This window comes from Apus apus, chromosome 23 (genome assembly GCF_020740795.1).
Source record: "Apus apus isolate bApuApu2 chromosome 23, bApuApu2.pri.cur, whole genome shotgun sequence".
NCBI lineage: Eukaryota > Metazoa > Chordata > Aves > Apodiformes > Apodidae > Apus > Apus apus.
Genome location: NC_067304.1, coordinates 5314104 through 5334854, shown reverse-complemented (window position 1 = coordinate 5334854; position 20751 = coordinate 5314104). Strand labels below are relative to the sequence as shown.

Below are 20751 nucleotides of genomic sequence, written 5' to 3'. Positions count from 1 at the left end.
GGCAGAGCTCAGCAGTAGAGGTGAGACAGAGGATGGCCTCAAGGTTGGGTCAGGGCTTGGAGATTGCTGTCCAATGGGCAGCCAAAGTCTAGGGCTGGCTTGCAGCCACAAAAGCAGGGCTTCTCCAAGAAGAGAGTTCCTGGGCGTGTAGCACTGGTTGTCTCACTTTACAAAGCTTCAGATCAGGTGTAGGGTGTCATTTTAATGTGTCTGAGGTGGCTGGTCTGTGTGTGTGAGTTTGTGTCTCTAAATGTATAAAACATGCAGATGAAGAGGAATGTAGATACATAAATTATTCCTTATGCCACCTCCCAGTGGAGAGCTAGAACCAAATAAATCCTATTAGTTCCCCAGAATGTGGGATCCCATACCTCTTTGATGTCCACTGTGTGCAGATAATGCCATTTCCATATGTGAGATGCTGAATCAGAGGGATGGAGCATTTCAGATTCTGGGAGGTCAGTGCAGAGCCAGGTTTTGGCTCTGGTCTGACTCCTTTAAATTCTTGCTGCTTCGAGAGCAACATCTTTGCCCCTGGCTGTGCCCTGGGATGCTGAGTGCTGCTTGATGTGTCTTGAAGGAAATAAAAATCAAAGTGCCCTCATATCTGTCCTTACAACCCCCAGCACTGAATACCTGAACTGGAACTGGGCTGTGCAGGAGGTACTGAGAGCCACAGCTAAGTCCACCAAAGTCAGCAAATTACTTTGCTGGGTCATATCTGACTTCTGGAGGGATGTGTTTGTCTGGGAAGTAGCAACAGTAATGAAAAACCCAGTCACAGCAAGATGAATTCATCTTGCTTTGAAAAGATTGGTTTGAGCTTATTTTCCTCAGCAGATTGATGGTGTGTGGGACCTGCAGTGCTTGGAGGGGGCAGAGCCGTGCGGGACAGCGCTCCGAGCTGATGGGACGGGTTCCCACCTGGAAGCTGGCCGTGTTTGAGGAAATTGCTCCTCACCTCTGGTACACAAAGGGTTGTTTATGGGTGAGAAACAGGCTCTTCAGCCTTCTGTGTTTGCATGGCTCTCAGGGTCACAGTAGGTGACAACAGAATGGCGAAGCCCCGGGTCACAGCCCGTGTGCACAGCGCAGAGCTCGGGACAAAGGGCCTGGGCAGGAATTCACCAGGGAGAAAAGTCTCAGTTCAGTTGCCTTTCTTCTCCTGTTTGGTTTCCAAGGAGCAAGGGCTGTTCTCCTTTCCAGGAGCAGGAATGAAGAATAATGTGTTTCCATGAGTGACGGGGACTGTAATTTGTATCATTGGGAGCACAGCTGTGAGCCAGAGGTTTACATTCATCTGACACATTCGTTTATGTTTATACCTTTAAAATACATGCACCAAGTTAACATTTGTGAAGAGTTTTGTTTTTTTAAGATGAAAATTACAAAAACAGTATCGTTTCTTCCATGTGGGCTAAATCCCATAGTCAAAAGAGATGCTTGCCATTTCTAAGCATTTTTATCCAAATAAGAGCAAGAAGACTTGACCTACTAAAACTGCTCTGTTAGACACAAATAATAACCATGGGTGCTCTGCTCTGCTCTAGAGACAGACACGTATCGTGGGTTTTTAAGGTATTTATAGACCTTGGAATCTTTGAGGCTAAAAAGTGTTGGAGAAGCATAAAATCTCTTTGTAAATTGTGTGCAATGATACTTCATAGGCAGAATATTCCCCGAGAGCCTGTGCCACTTGTGTCGGAGTCTTGTCTTCCTCCAGCAGATCTTCTGATTTGTGTTTATTCTGGTGTACAGAAGTCAAGAAGGATAATGAGGGGATTCAGCATGTTTGTTTAGTGAGAGGAGGCAATAATGGCCTTTCTAACTCACTGCAGGATTTACTTCTCACGAATTAAAAAAACAAAGTAAACTGATTATGGAACAAATTGTATATTCTGCTGGCTGCAGTTCTCCCTTTTATTCTCTCTTTTCTGGATGCTCAGCTCTTCACAGCATTAGCTCAGGGAAGTGCAGAATTGAGCACCCAGACAAAACCAGGGATGGTCTTTTTGTTTAACCCCACGAAGGGACCTTGGCCACAGGCACACAGCTCCAATCCCAGCAGCAGGACTGGTGCTGCCAACTGCTTCCCAGTTCATTATGACATTCCTGTAAAGCAAATTAGCATTGAGAGAGGCATTGCTAAAGCTAACAATACACCCCTGACAACATAATTGATTTTAGCACTGGCTTTTAGATCAGGAAGTGCACAGAAGAGGTTGTGAAGGGAGAAACCAGCCTGCCAAGTGAGCTTCTATATGGGATCACCCACTCATGGGCACAGTGTGGGTGCAGCAGCACCCATGGGAGACCTGAACCCACACACAGGCTCCAGGGCCTGGGTGTGTGCAGGAACCTGCATGTACATCACTGCAGCAGCAGTGGAAAAGCAATTGAAAAAAAGCCCTGAAAGCTGAACATGGATGGGAAATGGCACAAAGAGGTGACAAAGGCCCCCAGCAGCACTTCGGCACCGCCTGGAGCGAGCCCTGCTCCTCCCCAGGCCCTTGCAGCTTTTGCAGCTTCACTTGCTCAGCTGATAAATGCAGCAGTAACGTGGCTCCCCTCGAGTGCCCTAGGCTTTCAGTAGTGTGGCATCTTCCTACACATCCCTCCATATAAAATGTACATCCCCTTGTTAGTGTGATCACTGGAGCTGTCAGCTGCTCAGAGGGGCTGCCTTTCTCAGTGGCTCCCCAAGCACCTGCACTCACAAGCTCCATGCCTTCTTTTTCACCAGAATCCCCATGTAACATTTTTCTCCCACTGAAGCCAAAGGAAAAAAATTCTATTATGTCCTACTCATCTCTAATGATGGCAGAACAATTTTTGCTACCAGCATTTTCAGCACTACAGGGCAGATTTGAACCTGCAAGTCCTCTCCTGTGTCTCTAAAGGAAGAAGCATTTCTTTAACAGTCGCCTCACGAATGGCACTGGCCAGGAAGGATAATGGTCCATAACATATTCATTATTTTCAGGACTGTGCACTGGGGTTCTCCCACTGGTGATGTGGTTTGAGGTTTTTTGTTTTCAATCACAATGTGATAAAAGATTCTGCAGCTCCAGAATACCTTTCCCCCCAAACAGGAGCTTTGCACAGGGCTGGGGACCTCACTGCAGTGCAGCCATTTGTCTCCCCTTGGACCCTGATATGACTTTGAGGTTAAATACAAGACCTTAGAGGCAGCCAGGTCTTGAGTAGAGGGTGGTACAGGTGTGCAGTGCATAACAAGGAGGAAGGGACGTGTGTGAAAAGTCAGCTTGGAAGAGCTGCAGCTGTGAATCTTGGGAGTTTGCTGGTGGTTGTGTAAAGTATGAACTGGAGGCTGGATCCATGATACCAGGGTCTGTGGGAGCCTGGGTAAGCTGTGCAGTGGCTTTCCCTTCCAGCCTGCAAACCTACTCCTCTGCAGAAAAAGGCTTTTCTTCCCTTCCCAGCACAGCCCCTTTCTGGCTGTTGGAGTTTGAAATCGCTCTTGGCTGTTAATCCGTGAAAGTCCCTGTTAGAAATTAAATAAAAAATATATAAGGAAAAGTGGCACTAAAAAGGTTTATGAGGCAGTGGTTTAAGCTACTGGCTGCTCCAGACCCGGGCAGCATCTGTTTCTCATTTACAACTTGCCTGAGCCAGTAGCAAGACAAGATCCCACCAGCCTGGCTGGGAGCGGGAGCACAGCTCGGCGTGTGTCACGCTCCTTAGGGAGAGCTGAGGATTTTCCTCCTGGATCCACAGTCCTAGCAGGAGCCTGGGGAGGATGAGTCTCCCTGCACCACCACCCAGGTGATTTCCTTCAATTGCCAGACATGGTGGCAAAGGACTTGGGATGGCAGTCGAGGATTTGTCAAAGGGAAAGGAGATGTCAGCCCATTTTTTTCTAAAACTTCTACTTTAGCTTGGGATTAGTCACTTAGTGTCAGGTACTTGCAGGTTCTTAGGTACCTGGTTTCATTAGATCAAAGCAAAATAGAGCTAAAGAGAATGTAAATGCTTCTAACGGTCAGAGCCTTTGTCTCTGCATGTTGCATTTCTTGATATATAAATTAAGAAAAAAATATATTTCCCAGTGTGTTATGAAGAGATAATGTTCAGGATGTTGGGATCTTATGGGAGGAATGTCATACAATTGCCAGGCACTGATAGGGGTTTTTTTTGCACTTCATCTCAGAGGATAATTTATACATGTTGTTTGTGCTCACGAGGAACTGGAGCTCTGCTCATCTGTGGAATGAGGCTTGCAGAGTGAGCTTTCTTTTATTTTGCACACAGCACCCTGCACAGTGAAGTCTCGAGCTACTACAGAATTAAAACTTGCTATTAATTTGCCATTGTGTTATTTTGGTCAGATAGTGGCAGAAGTAGAAACAAATCATACTCAGAATCACAGCGTGGTTTGGGTTGGAAGGGGCATTAAAGATCGTCTAGTTCCCACCCCCCTGCCATTGTCTGTACTTTACAACTGCTGTTTGCTGGGGGAGGCCCTGGATTTATTGCAGGTGCCAAACCCTTTGCTGCAGTTCCTGAGAGAAAAGGTCAGTTCTGCAGACGAGACAGAATTTCAGAAGGCCCATGGGGATCCGGATTAGGGTGCTTAATCCCATCTGTGAAAACCCCATCCCTATTCTTCTGGATCCTGACTGCAGCCAAATCCTCCCACCCTTGGTCATCCTCAGCTTCCCAGGAGCACCGGGCAAAGAAGAGTGTTGTGTTATAGGTAGAAAGGGCAGTTTGGAGCTGATGCTTTGCCCACCCAGCTGGCAGAGGTGGGCAGCCCACCCAGGCAGCCCCAGCTGAGGAAAAAGCCACGGGAGCAGCAGCACAAGGTCACCACTGTAACCTCTCCTTCTCTTCTGTTGTCCCCCAGGACTGTCCCCAGCTCTTTCCCACAGAGGAGATCCTGATCCCGGTGGGAGAGGTGAAACCCATCACGCTGAAGGCAAGGAACCTGCCCCAGCCACAGTCGGGGCAGCGCGGGTACGAGTGTGTCCTCAACATCCAGGGAGTCATCCACCGCGTGCCCGCCCTGCGCTTCAACAGCTCCAGCGTCCAGTGCCAGAACAGCTCGGTGAGGGACTGGGGGGACCTGCCCCAAATGGGGGGCAGCTCCCAACAGCTGCCCAGGGGGGTGGGCTCAGCCACGGGGAGAATGAAAAATCCTGGAGTTAAACTTATCCTGAATTCCAGGTGGGAACCTGCCATGGGCACTGAGGTGTTTCGTTATAGAAGATTCTTTATCTGGCTGTTCCGGGATTGCAGGGGGTCAGAGCAGGGGTGGGAGGGAGGAGGAGGAGGGGATGTGAGGGAGGTGTTGAGGCAGACTAATTCACACCCGGGAGATAAGGAGAATCACAGACCCCTTATCGAGGAGCTGTCAAATTCCAGGTCATGGTAGCCGGATGAATAAAGTGATGCTGAAAACAGCGTGTGGCAGGCAAGGAGGGGGAAAGGAAAACTGCCAGGGGAGAGGGTACAGCTCAGAGAGAGGGAAATGAGCTGAGCGATGCTGCTAGAGAAGCAGGCAGGGGAGTGTAGCTTTCCTCCCTAGGATGGGGCTTAGCCCAGCTAACGGGCCTAACAGGATTTTACCCCAGAATGCCTAAAGTCACCATGGCAGGGACTCAAGGATGCTGAAACCCAACTGGCACACTCAGGCTTCCCAAAGGCCACCAGTGAGCCCCAGCCACATTTGGGTGACACTTCAGCTGAGGAGAGCAGGGCAGAGCCTGGTCCTGCCCCTCCTTGCTGTGTGGCTGAAGAGGGCCACAGGCAAACAGGACACATTCTGTTTGTTTTAGGCAGCAGAACAAGGATCTGTTTTAATATTCAGTTCTGATGTTCTTAAATTGTTAATGAAGTTTTGAATTTTTAAAAAATTCAGTAGATATTTATGTATCACTGGCCATCTCTGGGCTTTGCAGCTTGGTGGATAATAAATGTATTAATACTACACAGTACTTTACCTCTCCAAAGCGATTTATAAACATGAAAGAAGCACTTTTATTCCTTTTAGGCTAATGGGATGTTGTAAGTAGACAATGTAAGGGCCGTTCAGTACCCACCACTCTATCACTTGTACAGAAGATCTGGTTTCATACCAATTTAGTAAAACCCAGGCAAGGTGAATCATTAAAAGCAAATGTAAGTTAAAACTGTACAACTATTGCATGGGGACAGTCAAAGCAGTCTGCTTTAGTTTAATCATCCTTCCCTCATCGCAAAGATGATGGCAGTGTTTGCTCACCTTTTTAAGTCTTTTGATTGACTTAAAGAGAGCATCAAAAGCGGACATTATTGGTACTAATTGTGATAATGGGATTTTCAGAATACACTGGGAATTCACCTGAAGCATCCAGATTTACTCTGCCATGACCCCCAGGATGTCCATGAGAAGATGAATCATTCAAACCAGCGTTATGCTGGTCAAGGCTCTCTGCTCTGCACCATCTATTTTTGCTCAGCCATTGCCTGTTTCATCAGCCAGAGCCCTGCAGCAGGATTTTGAAGCTCCCAGTCTCACTGGGGTGCACAGTGACTGTGTAAGGAGATAGCCCGAAGGCAGCAGTCCTTCCAGTCTGATTAACTGGAGGGGCTGTATTGATAAGCTAGAGACCGAGTGACAAGAGCAACCACTGCTAGTGGAATAATTAATCTCTTGCCTCTTACAAGGACTAGATCTGATTTAATTATCTCTTCCTGGTGAGGAGAAGTCAAAGCAGGACCTTGGAGATGAAGTGTGAAAGCGGAGGTGGTTCAGACAGCAGCATGTTTTTAAGCAGAGAATAGTCAGAGTTCCTTTAAAAATACATTTTGAAAATCTCTTTTCCAGTTTGTGTCTCTGATACATCCTCCCAAGCATTTAATTCTCCATCTTCTCCTTCAGTATCTCTATGATGGGATGGACATAAGCAACTTAGCAGTGGACTTTGCAGTGGTTTGGAATGGGAACTTTGTTATTGACAACCCGGAGGATCTGAAAGGTAACATCAGCTGGGCCTGGAGTTCGGGGTGGGGAGGGAGGGCAGGGATGGGGGCTGGGCAGTGGCTGCTGGGGCAGAACCACGTTACCTGCCATCACCGTGGCTGCAGCCAGGGATGTTGTGGTCCCACTGGATCCTGCTTGGAGAGCAGCTTGTTCTGCTCCACTGATAGTGGTGCTCACTAAGCACCTGGTATGGCCTTGGCTTTGGAAACCGTGAGTGCAAGTCCCCCCTGCAGCTCACTGAGCCAAAACTCAACGTGCGCCTTTGCTTGCGAGTCCCGAAATGGCTGTAGTCCACAGGAATGCTTCTTGCTCCTGAGTGCCTGTCCCCTCTCCCTGCAGTGCACCTCTACAAGTGTGCAGCCCAGCGGGAGAGCTGCGGGCTCTGCCTCAAGGCCGACCCCAAGTTTGAGTGCGGCTGGTGCAGCGGCGAGGGCAGGTGCGCCCTGCGGCCGCACTGCGGTGCCCAGCCCTGGCTGCACTGGGCCGGCCACAACGTCAAGTGCTCCAACCCACGCATCACCGAGGTAAGAGCCTGCACCTCCAGCCCCTCAGTGCTCTTTCCAAAGTGGGCTTGTGCCTCTTTCCCTCTCTTAAAATCCGCCGTCATCCGGTGCTGGAGAACCGGGAATAAAACGCTCCGTTAGTTTCTGTGATATTAAGGTGGGGATCCCCCGGCACGAGGCCAGGGTGTGCAGCCCGTGACCCAGCTGGCCCTGCAGTGGGGTGACCGCTATGGACTGTTGCAGGATTGCTAATTAAACTAGGGAATTAATTAGTCTATAGTTGATGTTTCTGTTCAGACCACTGAGGGATGCAAAATGTCTCCCAGGAGCATTTTTACTAGTAAAACTCCGCTCGGTCTGTTAACGTTACTATTAGGAGTGACGTTCATATCAGATGGGAATGAAAGAAGATTTTGGTTTTTCACTAAATGAACTCCCCAAAGAGGCCTCCCTTGCCCTGACTGTGTGTCCACACTGCAGAAGGTGGAGGCCGTGGGTGTGATGTGCTGATGCTCGTGGCTACGGAAGCGCCTGGCAGAGCAGGGGCAGGGCTTCTCAGCACACAAACTTCTGCCTGCTGAATAAGGACACTGTACCTGTGGATGTTTCTACACCAACTTAGCTAAACCAGGTCATGCTCAGGCCTCCTGGGAGGGAGGCACCAGCCACCTTTGTATTGAGGAGCCTGCAGAGGCCGGTGGTGATGTGTCAGGGTTGGGGCTGATTGGAGGAGGATGGAGAGTCCACCCATCCCACAGGGACATCACCAGGCCTTTGATATGTCTTTCTTAGACCTTCTCTCCAGCCGTGTTACACCTATAATGAGCAGGTGTTTCTCCTGTGCTGTGTTTTGTAAACTGCAGAGTGGAGCTTGTGAGGCTGTGGAGGAGCAGAGGTGGTGGTGCTGACTGCAGAGAGACATAGAAGCATTAAGAGATGTTGAGAGTCTGTTGTTTCCTTGTTTGTTTGTTTGGCAAATAATAGCTATCTTTATAGAGAAGAAGAGAAGAGCCTTAAAGGCTTGCTTGGGTATTCACCTTCTGCCAGTGGTCAGAAACCAAAGTTTTCTAGTCCTGGTGCAGTTCTGCTTGCACGAGGTTATGCTGCAAGATGCAAAATAAGCTCTGCGTGAGATTGTCTTCATCATAAACCATTCAGACAGTTGTAACATTGAAGAAGTCTCAGATTTATTTATTTACCCCTCCTCAAGCTAAACAGAGAAGGGGAAAAACATTCGGCTCCAGCCACCAAGTGACTGGCATGGAAGCCCTGCCAGGCTGGCTCTGGCTGCGGGCGCTGCCACCCAGTGTTTTATCACTGTCCAACTCAAAAGCAATACTGTTGGTCTCTGTCCAAGGAGAGAAGAGCAGAGCTTGGCTGTTACAGATTTCTTGTCTCCCTAAGCCGAAAGCACGGGGTGCCTCACCAGGGGATGTTTTGCATCTCAGGAGATTGCCCTGAGTGGGTTTGAAGATGAGAATGGAGTTGGAAATGTCTGTGCTTTCCTTGGCAGGTTGGCTTATTCCACAGTGAGGGTCACAGAAAGAAAATACATGGTTCAGGGGGAAAGTCCTGCCCCGTGGCCTCAGCTGACTGGCAGTGCTGTGAGCTGTTGTGGTTTTATCACAGGTCCTGCAGTGTTTGGTGTTTTTCCTTGAACTCCAACTCCCACCCTTCTCTTTATGAATTCACAGCTTTTGCTTTTGGTTGGTTTGTTTGTTTTATTGAGAGTCAAGTTTGCAGTTTTTGCTGTTGTAGAGAAAGAAGGGGAAACTAGTGGCCTTTGTTGTGTGCTTTGAGATCCACTGATAGGAAGGGGCTAAAAGTTCTTGCTGTCAAGCCAGAGGACAAGGGCCTTGCTCCCAAGTGCCAGTGCCCTTGGGGGATGCATAACTAGGAAGAAGAGATCATGTTTTAATAATCATAAAAGTAAATGAGCAGTAGGACCTTTTTTTTTTTCTGGTTAAGAGAACCAGCTGTCACCAAGAGTGTCCCTTTAACAGCATAAAACTTCCACACGGTCTGTGGTCTTAGCAATAAATAAACAAAAATCATTTTCTTGTGAACAAGCAGCACTCTGATCTCCTATTCATTTATTTGCAGGCCTCATTAATATCACATCAGCGCAACAAACAGCTGGGGGGGCGGGGGGGGGCAGCGTCAGGGTGAATAATGGAGTTGCTCTGCTGAGATAACAATTAGGTTCTGAATGTGCTATCAGCTAAGGCAGAGACAAGGAGGGATCATGCAGGGATGACAATGCTTATGTGCTGGTTCCCTGCTGGGCTCATCAGCTGGGATCCAGCTAGCTTAGAGCAGGATGCAAAAAGACAAAGGGGATGAAGGTGGATGGCATTTGGGGAGGGGAACAGGGGTTATGGCATTTATTCTGCAAGCCGGGTGCTCTCTCCCTTCACCCTAACAGATGCCAAGTGGTTATTGTGCAGCTCAGTCTTAGGCTCACAGCTCCCCTCCAGCTCCAGAAGAAAAGTCCCATCTGACTCACAGCCAGTCCTAGGTCTCCCCTGTCTCACGCACAAACTTCTTCTGGAAGCTAAACACGGTTTTATGTCAGAAATACTGAACCATGCAACCAGCAAGATGTGAGGCTGAGAACATTTGTCCTGCACTGTTATAGCAGTGTCTTCTGCAGACTGGAGAGGGAGGTGTGCTGGCTCCATGGGAGAAGGGGGAAGCTTCTGGGATCCCCTGACTCCCAGCCTCAGGGATCCCTGGGATCCCCACCTTGATTTCAAGAAAAAAACACCAAGAATAGAAAGGCAGTGACACATCTGCATCCTTTAAAGGATGTGAGGGTCACTGAGCGCCTACTGCAACCCACTTCATCTCTGTGTTGGGATCCTCTCTGTGAATAATCCAGTGCTTTACACCTGCATTAATCCTTTCCCTGAGAAGCAGGAATATCTTTTATTAGAGGTGGTGGATCAATTATTTGTTTCATGCAAGGCTGGAGGCTGATGCAGAGGGGAGAGGTGACCTGCTCAGTATAATTCAGGGGATCCGCGAAGCTGAAGGCCCTGCCTCCCAGACCCTGCTTTAGATCCCAGCCACTTTCAAACGGCTTTAGTTCTGCAAACAAGCTAAATAACTTCCAGAAGAGGTACAGGCTCCTTAACAGTAAACACAACATTCTTGATAATGGCCTTGCTTTTCCTTAGCTGCCCTTTCCAGGGACTTTTGGTCTCTGAGTGGAAATCTACTTTGCTAAAGCATGTTTCTTGAAATTGGGGAATATTTCTTCTTAATCCTGTTTGTCTCCAACCTGAAATCTGGGCTGTCCTTGCAGCCAGACCTGTGTCCTGAGCAGCTCCCCAGCCCTGGGCGAAGGCAGAGACCGAGGGTCCCTCAGAGACCCAGGGATGTGCTGGGCTGGGCAACGCGGGGGGAGTCGCCAGCGCTCGGTGCGCCGGGACCTTTAAGACTTATCTTCTTTCTGTGATTTTGACTGAATCTCTCCAGCTGTAATTAATTGAATGCATCTGTTCGAACCCTGGGGCTGCTTTATGGCACAGTTACTTCAAAACTGTTCAATTAGCGGCCACTAAAATCTAGGTCGAGTGGAGCTCCATATTGGGGATTTTCCAGGTCAGGACATCTTCAAAATGCCGCGCGGGCTGGGCTTTGTTTGTGAGGCCTGTTCCCTCCTCTGGCTGTGGCCAGGTTGGGAAATGGCAAACTGTGACTTTTTTTTCGAACAGTGATGAGACAACAAGCCTGGCAGGGTAAGTGCTCCAGCAAACATGTTTTAACATAATCCTGAGCTGCAAAGGACAGTTGTAACTGTCAAGTAGGTGAAGTGGCGGGTTCAGGTGATTCCCAGCCAGTGATGTAAACATTTCCCACGCAGGCCTTCAGGATCTCTGTAACACAATCCAACTTGATGTTGCAGAGGCTTTTCTGGGCACATGGTGCTTCACAGAGCTAAGTGATGCAAGACATGCTCAGCGGTACGAGGTACAGAGAACAGCAGCACAACAGACAGTGTGCAGGGAATAAATTAGAAACTTCCGTTGTGTGGTTGAAGGGAAAGGGAGGAAGAAATTGAAGCCCACAGATAGGAAGTAGGTGGTGGGTTGTGGTGTGGTGCAGCTTGTGGTTCTGCTGGGACCACAGAGCAGGCTTAATACTGCTACATGTGACCGAATGTGAGGGATCCCACTCAGCCCATGGTGCAGTAGGTTGCTGGGACAGGCTGGTGTTGCCTGGGGCTGGTGTTCTGCTCCTTCCCAACCTGCTCTTGCCCAGGGAACAACAAGCCCTTGAGATGGTGAAATAAAAGCAGCCATCCATCCAGAAACATTAAGGAAAAAGCTTTGAAGAGCTCAAGTCTTTTCTCCAAGACATTGGTGGAAGAAGCAAGCATGAACAAGATTTAGCCATATAATAAACTAAATTGCATTATTATGGATTACATTTATTAATAATAGCTGTAGCATGGGGAAGATAACTAACTCACCCAAGAGCAACAACAGACTGGTGTCAGATTCAGGAGAATTTTTTTAAGAATCTTGGGTCCAACTTTTGTGACTGTACATTATTGTAATTTATACGCCTAATTGAAGAGGATATTGTCCCTAATGAAAGCCTGTAGAAGTAGAGATGATTATGGCTGAGGCAGGCTATAAACAGTCAGTTTTAAAGCACACGCCTCACCCTTTAACATTTGTAAGTCATTTGAGGTGCCAACTTACTAATAAAATGTGACATTAGCATTCCAAGAACAGCCAAGGCAGGAGTTGTCCAAAGCAGGAGGCTGCTTCTGGAAGGAGACTTACCAGCTTCTGTATGTATAAAAAGGGAGCCAGTCTTACCCTTCTGCAAGGTTTTCTGTGGGATGGCATTGCCAATGCCTCTTGGCCAGCTAAGGAACCTTGATGACCTCTCTTGGGGCACAACATGGATAGATTTTAACATCCTTGGGCTGAAATCCATGTGTGTTGTATTGATCTGGGTTTGGGCTTCTCCAAGACATCCAGAAGGGTTATGAAATGGTGGCATTGGCCTGGGTTGGGCAGCAGAAGCAGGTGGAGGATGCAGCCTCAGCCTCCCTGCACAGCCTGCAGAGCACAAGTCTGTTTCTGAGCCAGACACGGGGTTGGAGAAGCACGGGTGGAATGGGGACAACAGCTCAACTTTCCTGTGTTTTGTTTCCCTCTAGATCCTGACAGTGTCAGGCCCCCCGGAAGGAGGGACAAGGGTGACCATCCGTGGTGTGAACCTGGGCCTGGATTTCTCCGAGATCGCCCAGGGGGTGCAGGTGGCTGGGGTGCAGTGCACACCCCTGCCCGAGCAGTACGTCGTCGCAGAACAGTGAGTGGCCTCTGGGACCTCACCCTTCCCCTCCGCGGGTCCCCAGGGCTGGCCAGCCTGCACAAAGCCTCTTCCCTGACCTCCAGCGCATGCACAGGAGGCCAAAAACACCTCCAGACCCCAGGCACCATCTCTGCAACCTTTCCACCCCTGCAGGAAGGGGTCTGGAGGTGGATAGTGCCTGGACCAGGGCTTGCCTTCCCTACCCCCCAAAGGGACGAAGTGCTTGTGTGGGTTAAGCAGCCCTTTAAGCTTTCATGAAGTGTTTTGTTTTCTTCCACGCCGCTGTTCCTGCTTTGCTAAGCAACTTTTCTGCTGAGGCCCTGGCTGGTGATGCTGAGCCTCTCTGCCCCCTCCGCTCCCCATCCCACTTGAGATGCAGCCGGCGCCGCTCCCCGCGCGCAGCCATTTGTTAGGCGGGCGAGGCGGTGACAGCCGCTTCAGCCGAATGGGCCTCTGCTGGAGTCAATTCATTTATTTCACTAAGGAAAATGTCAACTGAAAATTAGAAAATAGGCTTGTAACAGAGGATGGGTGAATAAACCTCTGAAAGTGACACGAGCTCCTGCGGCTGTTTTGAAGGGGGTTGTAGCCAAGGTGCTGGGGGGGTGGTGGGGGTCGGTCGTGCAGGGCAGGAGAGGAGCCAGGTGGGATGTCCCCCCTTGGAGTGTCTAATCTCATCTGTTGGAGACCAGGACAGCCTTTTGTGTGGTGGGGCTGAGGCTGCTGATGGTGGGTGTGGGGGAGCCCAGGGTGGACAGGTGGTCTCAGCAGCACTGACCTGCTCCGGTTCAGCAGCAGCTGGAGGTGGTTGTTGTCCTCTAGTGGTGAGATGCATTTGGTGGGTCCCAGTCATTCTGGAAGGACCTGTCACTAGCACATGTTGGTCTTGATTTGTTTTTTGCTGACTCTTTTTCTTTGCTTCCACACCTGCAAGACAGACATGACATTAATCTCCTCCTCAACCAGCGAGGCTGGCTCAGTGTATCTTCCACAGCTTATCTGTTTATCATCCCATCATGGGCTGAAGGGCATGATGGCCATGCAGTGCATCCTTGGTGTTACTGCAGGGCTGGCTACAAGCACTGCCCCAACTGTCCTGTCACTGTTAGCAGTTTGGGCTGTGCTGCTGAATGGTATTTGGTCTTATTTTTCAAATAAAGGATGGAAGATTATAAAATTAACCTCCTTTGATGGTATGAAACCCTGATTTTATAATCACGATTCTAATTATGGCTCTTGAGCTTTCAAAGTTTGTTAACATCATTAAAACATTTACCCTGGGCAGATAACAGCAAGTGTTAGCATGAGAGCTGCTTTTTAAAGATGAATACAGATAAAAGGACCCTCTTAAGGGTTCTGTGGGCAGACTGAATTCCAGCACTGTAATGACTCACCATATGCTCCAGCCACGCAATCTATCAGCCAGCAATTAGGTTAATGTTGGTGAAAGGGCCACTTAGCCCAGCAATCAGCACCCTGCAGCTCTGCCGAATGCATCATTTTGTAACAAGGTACCTGCTGGGAATTTGGCTTTTCTCAGGGACTGGGATCAGGTGAACTAGGTCACTTCTGCCCCTGTCCTGCAACCCATCATTCCTGGTCTTGTCCATACTGTGCTGCAGCTGCTGCTTTACTGGCAAATAGTGGAGGATTTGGTGTCTCTCCCTGTATCTAGCACTTGGCGTATCCTGGCTTCTTGTGGAAGAAAACCTCCACTTTCCTCTGCTGCCAGTGGGGTGTCAGGAATTGCTTCACCTTGAGAAATGACTGCTCCCAAATGTCAGCCATAGCCCACAGCCTGGCAGCATGGAGCCCCTGCCTCCTCACCCCACAGCCTGTCTGCAGAAGAAGGAATGAAATAGCAGGCAGAGAGGTGGAGGGGTGATGTCTGGTTGCAAGGCAGAAAGGGGAGCACGTGGCACAGGAAGGCACACAGGCACACAGCTGAGATGCTTCAGTTCCTGGTCTCCAAAGGCAGCATCTCTCTAGGCAACCCATTCTCATGTGCAGAAATAAGGACTTAGAGCCCTTTACTAGCATGTATGTATTTCACTAGGCCTCCTGGCATCACCTGCACATGCTGTCTGCAGGTTCTCTTTTCCTTTAGTCTCTTTATTTAAATTTATTTTGTTTTATGCTGCTGTAGGCAGCTGAAATGCTGCCTTCAGGAATCAGAGACATTTGTGCATTTGCACGTGATCAGCAGCAGAGCCAGTGTTGCCCTGCCCCTCTGCCCTGCCAGCCTCAGGGGAAAGGATGCTCTGGCTCTCACTCTTGCTCTTGGGGCCAGACACCAACAAGCATCTCACTGCCAGTGCCCTGAGACAGGTTACTCCTACCCGGAGGTTTCCAGTGCCTGGCAGGATGCTCTTGAATTAGTCTTTCCAGTGTTTCCATGGGAGCAAGCAGCATCCATCCCCTTTGACGTCCCTTTGGAAACCTCTCTGACCTGCTGCCAGGACAAGCATTTGCTTGGTCTCCTCTGCAGCAGGTGTTACACATTCCCAGTGCCCTGGGATGTTGGGATTACACATTCAGAGGGTGCATAATGAGGGTTCCCTGCCTTGGGATGTGCCCACGGGGCTGCCCTGGGCCATGTGAGCAGCACCAGATCAGCGTCTTTTGGTGCCACTAACTCCTTTTACCAGCATCAGTCTGTTCTGTGCCAGCCGGTCCTGTCTCCCCTGCAAAGGCTGCTCTCCAGGGCTGCCTCTATCATCCCTGAGCAGGTTCCTCCTTTTTTGATTAACTGGGAGACTGCAGTGTGAGCTGTTCCCTTAATGAACTCATCTGTTACTCTAAGGACTCCGCACTCGCTTTGCTACTGGCTAATATATTGCCATTAGTGCTCTGCTTTGCTCTGGAGTTTACAGCTTGTAATAATTATGTCTAATTTTGATTTTTTTCTTTAAATTACTACACGGGGTAAAAATAGACTCAGTAATTAACTTCTTCCAAAGAGGCAGATATCAAAGTAAAAGAGGGATGGGGGGGAAAAAAAGGAGGAAGAAAGCAAGGCAGCCCTGCGTGGAGCTGCACGGGGCACTGCTGGCTCCTCCTGCCACCGCCTCACTGCGGCATTTCTGCTTCCAGGATCGTCTGTGAAATGGGGCAGGCGCTTCCAGGGATCAGCTCTGGCCCAGTGCTCCTGTGCATCGGAGAGTGCAAGCCGGAGTTCACAGCCAAGTCCACGCAGCAGTACATGTTTGTGGTGAGTGTCCCCCTCGGGACAGACACGCTCTGCAAGGGCACGTCTCAAATAGATGGGGTTCTGCACCAGAAGACAATCCCAATTTTGTCCTCTTTTCCTGGTTTCCCCATTGCACCATTCCTTGGTAGCCCTCTCAACAAGCCCAGTTTTCAGAATAAACAGGATTTAGGTGGGAACCTCACCCAGGATTCCCACAGCATTTACACCTCCAAACAGTGTTAACCTGAATTTCTGGGCTCAGTTACGCCTTGCAAACTGCATTGATGTGATCCCAGCAGGAACATGATGTGAGGTGTAACTTTGTTCTGTACCTGAGGACTTTTGTACCTGAGGAGCTATCAAGGAGTTGCAGTTGGCATTTAGAATTTCCCTCTGTTTCTAGTGGACATTGTTTTTTGGTGCTTAGTTATTGGGGATGAACCTAGAGTGCTGCTTCATTTTTTCCCCCCCGTTATGTCCTTTGGGATGGAAGGGTAATTCTGCATCCAAATATTCAGGGATATTTATTTTTCCCCTCCAAGGATGCTGGTTCAGTGTAGGCTTTATCTGTTAATGAAGAGCTGATATCTGGGTTGGTGGACTTCTGTTCATTGAATGGGGCGTTTCTTTCCATTGTTTAATTAGCAGCCTTTTGATTCAGAAACTTAAAAGCCAAGAGCTGGGGTTTCTCATATCTCCAGTTTTGCCTAAACAGGGCACTTCATCCAGCCACATTGATTTTGTGCTTACTGGAATCTGTATGCAGGGAAATGCCAGCACTTACCAATTGTCCACAATTTGTAAACTAATTGAGAGATAAATCAGCCTAGCCCCTGCCACCCTCTTGGCATTGTAAGAAACACCCTCCTCTGGGATTACATTTATATAATAACTTAGTGGGGGGTAAAATATCCCCACGTTTTGCTGGGATATGCCAAAAACCCCTCAGATCACCACAGGGCACTGCCAGTGTAGTCCCTGGATTTGCTGCCACTGAAGGCAGTTCCCATGTGACACAAGGAGGATGCTCCCTGGCTTTGTGTTCAATAACAGCTGGGAGCCAGGGGAAGGTAATTGGGGAGATGAATCTTGGAACAGTGCTTTGCAGCAACCTGGGGAGCATATGCTGAGCATTATCATCCTTTGCACTGTTGCTTCTGATTTCCAGCACTTCCCTGATTATATCGGGTTTTTTTTCTCAGGCACCTAAAACTTCTAGCACATTATTTCCTTTTGTTAGTTGGCCTCTATTTTTCTCTTTAGTGCTGCCACAATTTCCATTACAGCTGGTTTATGCCATTAAAGTCAGTAGTAAAATTGATTGGTACCTTAAAGCAGGGCTGTGTTCTGACCCTGGGAGGGTTCATGCCTTAGTGAGCTCATCTGGTGCCTGACGCTGTGCAGGAGCAATGCTGTCACCTTCATTACACCCCTTTTATCTGGGGAGGTGGAACCTTGGAGCTGCTTTGGATCTGTAAATCTGTCATAATTACCACCAAATCATGAGAAGGTGGAAAGCTGCTATTCTGCTTTCAGGCCCTCATCTGATGTCAGCCTTACTCCAGCCTTGGGAGTTTTTGCAGGTCTCTGGGATGGGACCTCAGCACTCCTGTCTTTTCCTTATTTACAGGAACAACTGCTCAGGGTCACAGCCTGAGTTTCTAATTTTTGGCAATGCTTTACATTTCCAAGGATTGCAATACTTAGACAAGGTGCTGCTCACATCAGAGACGTCAGATGCTTGCAGCCAGGAGGTGCTTAGAGCTGATTTTGAATGCAGAGAAGAGCTGTGCTTGGCAGCGTGTGTACAGCTCTGTCACTGATGTGCGCGTGGGAACTGCTGGACCTCATGGACATGTCAAATAATTGCTCCTCTCTGTCCCCAGGCTCCCACGAGCAGACTGGGATGGAACTGGAGGAGGAGGGTGGCTGGAAGTGGGCTCTTGCTGTCTGGAGTGTTCGCAGCAGCTTGCTCCTCATTCACCTTGGGAGCAGTCACCAGGGTTGGGCTGGAGGCTGGAGGAGGTTTTTGATGGGCAGTCATACATTGAACATCCTTTGTAGGCTTTTTGCATTTTGGAATCACTCCTCTTGGCTGTATGAAGTGCTCCCAAGTCTGCCTAGTAGTGTAAACTTTACTGTTTACCATTCACATTGTCTAGGATTTCCATTATCTGGGATAATCACAGAATATCCTGAGCTGGAACAGCCCCACAAGAATCATTGAGTCCAGCTCCTGACTCCAGTGGAGATAAAATCTGCGAGCTGACCATGAGCACTGGACGGATGAATATTTTCCTCCTGCAATGTTATTCCATAGTTACCCACAACAGGGTGGATTGTGTGGTTTTCTCTGGTCTATTCAGGAATCAGGGTCAAACAGGCTTTTGGTCTAAGCTGCTTTGGCAAACACTGTGGCACCCCAAAAACACATGTTGCATTGTGGAAACAGTAGAGAAAACAGGACAAACACACCGAGCTGCCAAGCAGGAGGTGCCAGGGGAGTGAAGCTGGGAAGCTGCCAGCTTCTGCAGATGAGAGTCATGCAGAGGGTAATGTGAAAGCATTAGTACAACAATTTGGTAATACCCACCGATTGAAAACAAATAAAAAGGTACCTCCTTTCTGCAAATTCTATTAAGAGGGATAAATAGGTTTCATGGTGCAAAGCAGGATAAAAAAGTGGCATTGCAGCAATAATATCACTGATAAAACGTCAAGTGGGGTCTAAGTTGGCCCACCGAGGATGTCTTTCCATTGGCAATGGGAGACAAGCTCTGCCCCCACTGGGCTGTCACTGGTGGTTCGTATGAAGCTGGAGCTGCTGGCATTGCCTGTCTGTTCATTGTCCAGGGCTTCCCATCACCGGTCCCTGGTGGGGTTTTTTTGATGTTACACCACATTGTTAAACTTCACATTTCCATTTTGCCAGTTTCCTTGGCTTGGGTATATTTATTTTTTGACACTGCAGGGCAAACAGCTCACCTTTATTAAAGAACAGAGCTGAAGGTAAATACATATTTTGCCGAGGCTCGATTTATGATATTTCTGTTGAGATGCTTCTCTCTTTCAGAGCTGCATCTGAAAATTTAGCAGATTTTTCAGATGTCCAGGACACATCCCAAATTTGCTTCATCATTTTCAAAGGTGTATCCCTGCTCAGCTAAAGACAAGAAGATTCTCAGGGAATGGTTCTTCTCCAGCTGGCAGAGCCCTTGGGCAGCTGCTGGCTGAAATCTCCCCTCACCGCAAGTGAGAGCACTGAGTTTGTCCTTTTCCTTCTCCAGACTCCAGTGGTGACTTTCCTGAACCCCAGCCGTGGTCCAGAGTCAGGAGGGACGATGGTGACCATCTCTGGGCACTACCTGGGAGCTGGCAGCCACGTGTCTGTGCTCCTAGGGAACCAGACCTGCGAGTTCTATGGGTAAGAGTCAAGCGGGGCCAGCACAGGCACCTCACCCAGCACCACAGAGCTGCAAACATCCCTGCAGCTGAAATGTTCCCAGTCATCATCAGTACCTGCCCCCAGCCTGGCTGATCTGAAGAAAATGTAAAGTTTATGAGAAAGTCTAGTATCTCTTCTCATAGATCAACACTCACATTACTTTTATTGCAGCCACTGCTGCGGGTACCTCAACGCTCCCAGAGATGGTCTGAGAGAGGGTGGGCATCTGTGTGGCAGAGCAGAGTGATATCTGCACAACCTTCTGCTGAGAAACTTGCACAGCCATCCCTCTCCTCTGAGATTTTGATGGCAAATTTGCTTTCTCCCCAGCAGTGTAAACACAGAGTTGACATTTGCAGGGTTTAATGGGTTTTCTCAGGGCTTAGTTAAAACAAGATACATGCAGGATACATCTGTGTGCATCCCATACACATCCATGCCCTGTTCCAGGCACTCATAGGCAGTTACTGGCACTTTGCTTTTCATAGGGTGGGCTCAGCCTGTGAGGGAACCTAAGCAAAGTGGTGTGATGTGCAAAGGGGTTCTGCTTCTCAGATCCTCGCTCAGGCTTCCCAGGAGGAACTGAGAAAGTCTCTGGGAATGTAAAGACCCCTGAAGGTGAATTTCTCAACTGGGATACTGAGAGGTTCTCTGATATGAGAGCTGTGGATGTTCAGACATGGGAGCATGTTGGGATATTAGCAGTGCTTGTTCTAGGTCCCTCCTAGAATGGTGCTTCAGGAGGTCTGGACATGCTGAGGTCTTCAAGTGCAGGTGAGCACTCTGAGTGCTAAGCACTGTAACCAATCCATCAACACTTCTCCCTGTCTCTGAAGCAAAGACACCAGATTGCATCCTCAGATGCACATGGGAAACAGCATCACCACTGGTGACCTGAGAGCTGAGTCAGCCCTGAAATGTAAACCCCTAAATATCCCATCATGTTCAGGCAGATACTGACCTGCAAAACCTGGAAGAGTTTTGAATTCTCTCTATGTTCGCATTACAGCACGATAAGCAGAAACTTAAACAAAGCAAGTGGCAGTGTCTGAATGGCCCCATCCTTCACGTGGGCTCACACTGTGCACTTGGTTTTGCTTGGACTGTTCTGAGGCAATGAACTTCAATTGTGCTCGAAGGTGTGGGGGAGCCTGATTAGATGAAGCGGTTTCTAATGAGATTCACTCTAATTACAGCTTCCCCTGTTCTCCCCTCTCTGATCAGAGGAGTGGGTAGATTCACCATGACGACGTAATAATAGCCCAGAAAGCTCATTAACTGATCCCGGGGAGCG

The 20751-nt window shown here is 48.8% G+C and overlaps 1 protein-coding gene across 5 annotated transcripts in view; it reads left to right on the top strand.

Annotated features, from left to right (window-relative positions):
- The window catches only part of PLXNA2 (plexin A2), a 227148-nt gene that overhangs the window by 174189 nt on the left and 32208 nt on the right, over positions 1–20751 (top strand). For all 5 annotated transcript variants that reach the window (XM_051638830.1, XM_051638828.1, XM_051638827.1 and 2 more), the window contains exons 10-15: positions 4868–5068; positions 6884–6980; positions 7325–7509; positions 12668–12819; positions 15916–16033; positions 19300–19436. In XM_051638830.1, the coding sequence (XP_051494790.1) occupies positions 4868–5068; positions 6884–6980; positions 7325–7509; positions 12668–12819; positions 15916–16033; positions 19300–19436 (890 nt within the window). The remainder of the gene's footprint in view (positions 1–4867; positions 5069–6883; positions 6981–7324; positions 7510–12667; positions 12820–15915; positions 16034–19299; positions 19437–20751) is intronic.